The sequence below is a fragment of the Garra rufa genome, chromosome 23 (genome assembly GCF_049309525.1).
Source record: "Garra rufa chromosome 23, GarRuf1.0, whole genome shotgun sequence".
Classification (NCBI taxonomy): Eukaryota; Metazoa; Chordata; class Actinopteri; order Cypriniformes; family Cyprinidae; genus Garra; species Garra rufa.
Window position 1 is genome coordinate 40,891,299 of NC_133383.1, and position 10,627 is coordinate 40,901,925.

At 40.2% G+C, this 10,627-nt stretch overlaps 1 protein-coding gene across 1 annotated transcript in view; it reads right to left on the reverse strand.

The window, feature by feature from the left end:
• Positions 1-844: 844 nt before the first annotated feature.
• The window catches only part of LOC141299045 (uncharacterized), a 24,022-nt gene continuing 14,239 nt past the window's right edge, over positions 845-10,627 (reverse strand). The window contains exons 3-4 of the mRNA XM_073829318.1: positions 9,969-10,433; positions 845-1,553 (exon numbers count right to left, since the gene is read on the reverse strand). Of these exons, the coding sequence (XP_073685419.1) occupies positions 845-1,553; positions 9,969-10,433 (1,174 nt within the window). The remainder of the gene's footprint in view (positions 1,554-9,968; positions 10,434-10,627) is intronic.

Below are 10,627 nucleotides of genomic sequence, written 5' to 3' on the forward strand. Positions count from 1 at the left end.
GTATGTGAATCAATACACACTTATTAATATATAATTAATATGAATCATTAATCGTATCAATAACTCATTAACATATAAACACATTGTTAGATTCTATATATGTAATAGTAAGTTGTGAGCTTTTATATATGTATTTTTTATCTTTTTTATGTACCAGATGTAATGATAATACATGTGAACAATTTAAAACACACACAACCTGTGAATGAAACGTGAGTTGTCTGTTTTTCTTTATTGTAACTCATTCATTGTAATTATTTTTTGTCCAGGACAGAGGAAACGACGGAGGGAACAGGAGCATCTCACTGTCCTGAGGGAGATGCAGGCATCTGATGTCGAGCAGATGGAATTGAACCGGGCACAACGGGAGCGCCATTTACAGATGGCACTCGATGATGCAGCACAGGCAAGAGAACTTGAAGCAGCTTTGAGGAGGGAGGAGATTGCTGCAATGTCGTCCTTCAACCAGGCCTTTCTGGGAACCCTGAGCCAGCTTGTACAGGCACTGAACCGGCGGGATGCTGTTCCACCACCCCTGGACTGAAACCCCAGTTTGCTCATTTGAACCTCATATTTGCACTACATGTAACATTTCTATATATATATATATATATATATATATTTTGTGTGTGTGAATTTATATTTATATTATAGTTCTTTCTATTTGTGTGTATGTGTGTTTAAATAAAACCATTTTGAAACTTATTACAAAAGTGTCATTTTTGATGGGTTGCTTTTTTTTTTTTACAAGGATTTGACCATGTATTTCCAGATGTTACACTGTGATAACATAAAAAAAAAAAAACAGCAGAGACAACATTTTTAAAGATAATGTATTTATTTCTTAGCAATTAAAGTAACGCATCAGACCCTCTCGTACATCCCTGCCCTCCTCCTCTACACCCTGTGCCACTGCCACCACAGGCTCTGCTGCTGCAGGTGCATCCCAGACATTGTCATAGTCCTCTCCATGTCTCTCGCAAAGGTTATGCAAAGCACAGCAAGTAAGAATCATAGATTTCACGTTTGTAACATCACAGTCATTTCTTTTCATGAGACAACGCCACCTTCCCTTCAGTCTACCAAATGCGTTTTCAACCACGACCCGTGCTCGACATATCTTCTTGTTGTAGATCTGCTGTTCTGCTGTCAGCCGTCCAGTGTCAGTGAATGGTTTTATGAGCCAGCTCTGCAGGGGATAGGCAGAATCTCCCAGGATGTAGTAGCCAATATTCACCCCATCAATATTCCTGGTGTAAGCTGGAAAGAGGTTGCCACGGCCGGCCAACTCCCACAATGTGGACAGTCTTAAAACACGGGCATCGTGCAAGCTGCCAGGCAGTCCTGCAAACACGTTCCAGAACAGTCCTTTTCCATCTACAACACCTTGAAGGATGATGGAGTGCCAGCCTTTACGGTTGAAATAGTCACAGTGGTACTCCTGAGGTGCCAAAATGGGTATGTGTGACCCATCAATTGCACCAACACACTGCGGGAGCCCCCATCTGTTTTCAATGTAGGCAGCCATTTCTTCAAACTTCTCCTTGTAGCGTCTGGACCAATCAGACATAGTTATTTGTTACATTTAACAAATTATCCTTAAAACCAACAAGCCAACTTTAGGTTTGCATTCTAGAAACAACCCCCAGTTCTACCAACATTAAAGCAACTGGGCCTTAAGGGCTCAGTTGCCAGGGCAACTATCTGATAACACCAGTTTTACGAACCAAAGGAATGCAGCAACTTTAGGAAAGACATTTGGCCTACTGAAATGGACTCTTCCCTAATTTATAGGAAAACCATCCTATGAATGAACACACAAATGGTCCATTCATTGTGTATATCATTGTGGTTTTATGTACCTTGTCTTTTCCCTTTTTTTATTTGTGTAATGTTTTATGCATGTGTTAAGATAGATATAGATAGATATCTCATGTAGACATATTATGTACGTGTCATGTTTAGTATCTCTGAATTCGTATTTTGATGATCTAAAAGATGATGCATATTATATGTTGATACACAGGTAACATATTAGAGTTTCATGAATCCCTAGTAGATTTACATGAATTTACCCACATGCAAAATACCTTGCTCTCAAACAAAGGGTCGTAAAAGCCCACATCATTTCCAAGCCCCCCCGCTCGGAATTTCAGCCTCTCTCATTGGTCAAGTCCACTTTGAGAGGTGTTATCTTCCTAGATGTTAAAAGGGGCTCACACCTAGTTCCGACCAGTCCCTTCTGAAAACTTGATTGCTGCCTGTGGGGAGGGCCTCCACAGGCCCAGGCCCAGAGGGGGGGGCCTCAACACATGGAGCTGAGGACTCTCCTCAGCCTGAAAAGAGTCAGACTACTCCCACTGGAGTTCATTCCACTCAACCATGGAACTTATCAAAATGTCCACGATCGGACATCTCTCTATCTTCACTCCTGGCCGTCTCTGGATCCCCAGCTCTGAAGTGCGGCCTGCGGTTCCTCAGAACTGCTCACTTGGGAGAGAAGACTCTCTTAACCTCAACAGAGTCAAGGACAACCTCGGAGTTTCAAGAAATTGCAACTTCGGCCATCAAATGGAACCATCCAGGACTTCTTCAGAGACTCCACGATAACCTCGGTCGAATGCAAGTATCGTTTCTTCCACTAAACAGAGGTTTGGTGTAAAGCTATCGTATGCTATGTTTTCGATTAGAAACTGATGGTTCTCTTTGATGGTCAACTCAGCCTCACGCCCTCTTTCCTGTACTGTTCTAACCATCCTCCTACCCTACCCTGTATGAGTGAGTATATGTTTTTTTGTTTAGATTAGTTATATGTTAGTCGTTAGTTAATAAAACTCTTGTGCACAAATTACATGAGTCACTGATTCTGCCTTGCAAATTAATGTCCCTTTACGATTTCCGATCAAGCTACATGCTCTAATGCATTATTAGTGTAACAATGTTATTTTTCTGTGGCCAAGAAAATATCATTGCTTAGGGTTGATACAAAATTACCCTGTATGTTCGCTAGATGAACAGATTAATTGATGGCGATTCGATTCCGCTACAGTTACTAGTCAAGTCAAGTCAAGTCAAGTCACCTTTATTTATATAGCGCCTTTTACAATACAGATTGTGTCAAAGCAACTGCACAGTATTTAAACAGCACAATAGTGTGTAAGTAACGCATTATTGTAACAATCAATTTTCAGTTAAAGGCAGTTCATCAATGAATTCAGTGATATCATCGTCAGTTCAGTTCAAATAGTATACGATATCGCTGGAAAATGTCCCCAACTAAGCAAGCCAGAGGCGACAGCGGCAAGGAACCAAAACTCCACAGGTGACAGAGATGGAGAAAAAAACCTTGGGAGAAACCAGGCTCAGTCGGGGGACCAGTTCTCCTCTGGCCAGACCAAACAACAGTTTGTACCAATGTCTGATTGTAGAGAACTCATCAGGATCCTGTGTTGTAGCGCCGATGGCCGTCAAGGTTGGCGAGGTCTTTATTGATGATCCGCCTTGGAGCTCATCTGGTTGACATCCACGGCTATTAAAGTCATCTCTAGGTGGTGATCCATGATCTAAGCTGGGTACGGACTGGATCCGGGGGACTGGAGTGACCATCTGATCTGGATACAGGCTGGGTCTGGAGGCTACGGTGACCTCGGAATAAGAATGAAACAGACTAATATTAGCGTAGATGCCATTCTTTTTACGATGCAACGAGTGCATCAGGTGTTATGGGAGGTGTTTTCGGTTCCGGTTGACCTAATTAATGCAGCCTAACAATCCTTTAACGGATTTGAATTATAGAAATGTGTTAATGATTTTATGTGTAAGCCAGGTTAAAGAGATGTGTCTTTAATCTAGATTTAAACTGACAGAGTGTGTCTGGCTCCCGAACAGTGTTAGGTAGATTGTTCCAGAGTTTAGACGCTAGATAAGAAAATGATCTGCCGCCCGCAGTTGATTTTGATATTCTAGGTATTATCAAATTGCCAGAATTTTGAGAACGCAGCGGACGTGAGGGACTATAATACGATAGGAGCTCGTTCAAGTACTGAGGAGCTAAACCATTGAGGGCTTTATAAGTAATTAGCAAGATTTTAAAATCTATACGATGTTTTATAGGGAGCCAATGCAGTGCTGACAGAACCGGGCTAATATGGTCATACTTTTTGGTTCTAGTAAGAACTCTAGCTGCTGCATTTTGGACCAGCTGGAGTTTGTTTATTAAGCGTGCAGAACAACCACCCAATAAAGCATTACAATAATCTATCCTTGAGGTCATGAACGCATGAATTAATGTTTCAGCATTTGACATTGATAGCATAGGTCGTAATTTCGATATATTTTTAAGATGGTAAAATGCGGTTTTGCAGATGCTAGAAATGTGGCTTTCAAAGGAGAGATTGCTATCGAATAGGACGCCTAGGTTCCTAACTGATGACGACGAATTTACAGAGCAGCCATCTAGTATTAGACTGTGTTTTAGGTCATTACTTGTGGAGGTTTTAGGTCCAATAATTAGTACCTCTGTTTTTTCAGAATTTAACAGTAAGAAGTTATTCGCCATCCAGTTTTTAATATCAGCTATGCATTCTGTTAGTTTTTCGAATGGATATGTTTTGCCGGGCTGCGAAGAAATATAGAGCTGAGTATCATCAGCGTAACAATGAAAGCTAACACCATGTTTCCTGATGATATCTCCCAAGGGTAACATGTAAAGCGTAAAAAGTAATGGCCCTAGCACTGAGCCTTGAGGTACTCCATACTGCACTTGCGATCTAAATGATACCTCTTCATTTATTGCCACAAACTGATGACGGTCAGATAAGTACGATTTGAACCATGCCAGTGCACTACCACTAATGCCTACATAATTTTCAAGTCTATTTAAAAGAATGTTGTGGTCAATAGTATCAAATGCAGCACTAAGATCCAGTAGCACTAATAGAGAGATGCAACCACGATCGCTTGACAATAGCAGGTCATTTGTTACTCTAATTAGAGCAGTCTCAGTACTATGATATGGTCTAAAACCTGACTGGAAATCCTCACAGATACCATTTTTCTCTAAGAAGGAGCATAATTGTGAGGATACTACCTTTTCTAGTATCTTTGACAGAAAAGGGAGATTCGAAATTGGTCTGTAGTTAATTAGTTCATTGGGGTCAAGTTGTGGTTTTTTAATGAGTGGCTTAATAACAGCTATTTTGAAGGTTTTGGGGACATATCCTAATGATAGTGACGAATTAATAATATTCAGAAGAGGATCTATGACTTCTGGAAGTACCTCCTTTAGTAGCTTAGATGGAATAGGGTCTAACATACATGTTGTGGGTTTAGATGATTTAACAAGTTTATACAATTCCTCCTCTCCTATAATAGAGAATGAATGGAATTGTTCCTCAGGAGATCTACAACGCACTATCTGATGCGATACTGTAGCGGGCAGCTGTATGGTTACAATTTTATCTCTAATAGTGTCTATCTTGGAGGTAAAGTACTTCATAAAGTCATTACTGCTGTGCTGTTGGGAAATGTCTGCACCTGTTTCTGCTATAATTTTTGTTAATTTAACCACAGTATTGAACAAATACCTAGGGTTATGTTTGTTTTCTTCTAAGAGAGACGAAAAGTAATCCGATCTGGCAGTTTTTAATGCTTTTCTATAAGATAAGTTGCATTCACACCAAGCAGTACGAAAAACCTCTAGTTTTGTTTTCCTCCAGCTGCGTTCCATTTTTCGTGCTTTTCTATTTAGGGCGCGAGTGTGATCGTTATACCACGGTGTTACACTGTTTTTCTTAATCTTTTTTAAGCGCACTGGAGCAACTGTATCTAAAGTGCTAGAAAAGAGAGAGTCCATAGTTTCTATTACATCATCAAGTTTTTCTGAGCTATTGGATATGCTGAGGAATTCAGATAAATCAGGAAGATTACTTACAAAGCAGTCTTTTGTAGTAGAAGTGATGGTTCTACCGTACTTGTAGCAAGGAGTTGAATTTACAGTTTTAGATATCTGGAGTATACAAGAGACTAGATAATGATCTGAGATATCATCGCTTTGCTGCAGAATTTCAACACCATTAACATCAATTCCATGTGACAGTATTAAATCTAGAGTATGATTTCGGCAATGAGTAGGACCTGACACGTGTTGTCTAACCCCAGTAGAGTTCAAAATATCTATAAATGCTGTTCCTAATGCATCTTTTTCTTTATTAACATGGATGTTAAAATCACCCACTATTAAGACTTTATCTGCGGCCAACACTAACTTGGATAGAAAATCAGCAAATTCTTTAATAAAGTCTGTATGGTGCCCTGGTGGCCTGTAAACAGTAGCTAGTACAAATGTCACGGCGGATTTATCATTAGCACTTGTTTCTCTGGATAATGCTATATGAAGCACCATTACTTCAAACGAGTTATATTTGAAGCCCTTTCTCTGAGAGACATTGAGAATATTGCTATAAATAGTAGAAACACCTCCCCCTTTACCTTTTAGACGTGGTTCATGTTTATAACAGTAATCTTGGGGGGTGGACTCGTTTAAAATAATGTAATCGTCTGGTTTTAGCCAGGTTTCTGTCAAACAGAGCACATCTAGCTTATGATCAGTGATCATATCATTTACAAAAAGTGCTTTCGTAGAAAGGGACCTGATATTCAATAAGCCAAGCTTTATCAATTGTTTCTCTGTATTATATATATTTTTTATTTGTTGAACATCAATTAAATTGTTAGTCTTGATTTGATTCAGGCATTTTTTGTATTTTCTAGCTCGGGGAACAGACACAGTCTCTATAGTGTGATATCTAGGTGAAAGGGTCTCTATGTGCTGAGAATTAACTGATTTCTGTGACGTGAGGCGCCAAGCAGACGGTCGGTTTAGCCAGTCTGTCTGCTTCCTGACCTGGGCCCCAGTTAGTCAAGTGCAAACGCTAAGACTATCTGCCATATTTCTAGATAGGAGAGATGCTCCACATCCGGAGGGATGAAGACCATCTCTTTTCAACAGGTCAGGTCTGCCCCAGAAACTCGTCCAGTTGTCTATGAGACCTATGTTATTTCGCGGGCACCACTTTGACATCCAGCCGTTTAACGATGACAATCTACTATGTATCTCATCACCACGGTAAGCCGGGAGGGGACCAGAGCATATTACAGTGTCTGACATCGTACTTGCAAGTTCACACACCTCTTTAACATTGTTTTTAGTGATCTCCGACTGGCGAAGTCGAACATCATTAGCGCCGACGTGAATAACAATCTTACTGAATTTACGTTTAGCATTAGCCAGCACTTTTAAATTTGCCAAGATGTCAGGCGCTCTGGCTCCTGGTAAACACTGGACTACGGTGGCTGGTGTCTCTATTTTCACGTTCCGTACAATAGAATCGTCAATTACTAGAGCACTTTCATCAGGTTTCTCAGTGGGTGCTTCACTGAGTGGGGAGAACCTGTTTGATGTTCTGATCGGAACAGAAGAGCGGTGTTTTGACCCGCGACTATGCCGTCTCACAGTCACCCAGTTGCCCTGCTGCACGGGCGTTGTTACCGGAACCGAACAATGTACAGGGCTTTCTGAGCTAGTCGCATCCAAAACCGTATCTAAGGCCCTCACATTCTTACCATCCTCTATTAAAGTTTGGATGCGTGATTCTAATTCTGAAATCTTCTCTGTCAGCCTGACTATATTCCTGCATTTATCACATGTATAAGGCTCACTGCTGACAGAGATAGATAAGCTATACATGTGGCAAGCAGTGCAGACAACAATTGTAGGAGAAGAAGCCATTACTCACCGTGATTGTGGAATGATTCCAACTTACCAACTGTTGTTGTTCGAATTCCTGAAAAAACGGAACGGAACTGGCTAAAGGAGTACTAACGATATTAAACACGAGAGAAAAAACGTGAATGGAACGCAGATGACAAGCTAACGCAATGCTAAAGATAGTAAACAAGAGTTAAAAACGTGAGTGCGAGTGGAAAGTTAACTGGCTAATGGAGTGCTAAGGTGCTGCACTCGTGATTATAGAGTAAGGCGAACGATCAAATTAGTCAGATCAGTTTGATGGATAAGATCAGAAATCAAGTTAAGCAATATCTATCAATTTAAAATGGCAGAATTAACAATAAGATAGAGAATCCAACAGAAAACCGAAGCTGCAGGGAGCAACAAACACAGACCACTCTGCAGCAAGGCAAACAGGACAGGAAGCAGGGAAAACAGCGAAACAGCGACACCCACAGGACAGGAGTAAAAAAAAAATATACCCTTCACTATATACCCGTCGACGAATTCATTGGCTTCAAGTCATTTATAAGTCTTTATTAGGCATATCTCCGCCCTATCTCAGCTCCCTGGTAACCATAGCAACATCTACCCGTAGTATGCGCTCTACCAGGTATATTTTACTGGCTGTCCCCAAAGCTTATACCTCTTTCGGTCGCCGTTCCTTTCAGTTTTCTGCTGCCTATGACTGGAATGTATTACAAAAATCCTTGAAACTAGAGGTTCCTATTTCCTTCACTGACTTTAAGCATCAGCTGTCAAAGCTGTTTACTGATCACTGCACCTGTTTATAGCCGCTTATTTCTATTTATTGTGTACTTTAGTATTTTTATTTGCAGTTCATTGTTTGCATTTTCATATTTTCAATGGTAATTTAGTGTAAATCTGTAATTTATTTTGTTGCTAAAGCCTATTTATTGTCCTATTTTTAATTATTTTGTATTTTGTACTATATTTTGCTTTTTGTATATGGATCGGTATATTGATTGTATGTTTATTTATTTCTATGTGTAACTCTTTGTTGTTGTTTTCGTCGCACTGTTTAGCTTTGTCTTGGCCAGGTCGCAGTTGTAAATGAGAACGTGTTCTCAACTGATTTTATCTGGTTAAACAAAGGTTAAATAAAAATAAATAAAAATTGTGCATGCGCGACTGAACGAATCACTCCCCGAGACGACTCATGCTTCCCGAGTCACATTAAAGATTCGTTCAAAATGAACGAATCGTTCCAGAACAACCCATCACTACTGCCAATGTAGGTGGTAGAAGTGAGCAAGTAACTGATGTGTGCAAATTAAATCCAATCACACTGATGTTAAAATGCTAACAGTGTCCTTTATTGCGCTTCAATCGAAAAACAGTGCACTTCCTGTGAGCTCTCCCTTCAATTTATGATACACAAATGTGAAGATCTTACATTGTAGACAGAGCAAACACATTGTCCATAGTCCATATTATTCCTTGCATGTTTATGCATTAAGCTCAGTCCAACACAATACAGCTAGTTGACACAGTAAAGTGTACCATGGACAAAACACATTGCTTTAAAATGTGAATTAGAATTTCTATCATTGTAGGAGCCCTATATAGGATTCTTATTGGAATCCTTTAGGATTGTTTTGACAAGGGAACATTTTGCAGATTCTGAAAGGGGGGTGTAAACTTTTCATCTCAACTGTAATTGTGGTTGTAGAGAAACATCCCTGCTGAAAAAAAAACAGCATATGCTGGTGAGTTATGTTTTGGTACTGAGATGCTGGTTTTAGCTGGTTTATGCTGGTCATGTTGCTGGTCAAGGACCAGCATAAACCAGCAAAGGACCAGCATAAACCAGCTAAAACCAGCATCCCAGCACCCAAAAATACCTAACCAGCATGTGCTGTTCTTTCCAGCAGGGAAAGAGGTGTATGTTGTAGATTAATTTACAATAGATTTGATTGTGGCTCAACCAATCACAATTAAGGACCGGAACTGTCCATTCTAGACATTTTGTTTGAAACACTGTCCATGCTGAGGGGATCTGTTAGACTTCTCTCTATTGTGAATCTTTATGTGTCTGCCAAGGCTTCCTTTTTGACTGAAACGGTTTCCACACTGTTTGCATGTGTAAGGCTTCTCTCCAGTGTGAACTCTCCTGTGAATGTAAAGGTAAACTTTACGAGTGAAACTCCTTCCACACTGTTGGCAGGTAAAAAGGCTCTCTGTAATGTGAACATTCTGGTGAACTTTAAGGTTTCCACTTTCACTGCAACTCTTTCCAGACTGAAGGGATCTGTAAGGCTTTTCTCTATTGTACATTTTCATGTAACTTTCAAGTTGTCCTTGTTGCCGGAAACTCTTTCCACACTGTTTGGATGTATAAGGCTTCTCTCCAGTGTGAACTCTCATGTGTCTGTTAAGGCATCCTTTACGAGTGAAACCCTTTCCACACTGGCTGCATATGTAAGGCTTCTCTCCAGTGTGAAATCTCATGTGTCTGTTAAGGCTTCCTTTTTCAGTGAAACTTTTTCCACACTGTTTGCATGTGTAAGGCTTCTCTCCAGTGTGAATTTGTATGTGCCTGTTAAGGCATCCTTTACGAGTGAAACTTTTTCCACATTGTTCGCATGTGTAAGGCTTCTCTCCAGTATGAATTTTCATGTGCCTTTTAAGGTGTCTTTGTTGGAAACTCTTTCCACACTGACAGCAAGTGAAAATACTCCTAGTTCCCATCTTTTGAGCTCTTTTCTGTTTAAAGGTATTTTCAGACTGTAAGGAACAAAAAGATTTTTCTCCAGATATGAAATCATGATTCTCAAACTGATCTTTCTCTTCAGTTTCATTAAGTTCTTCTCTCTC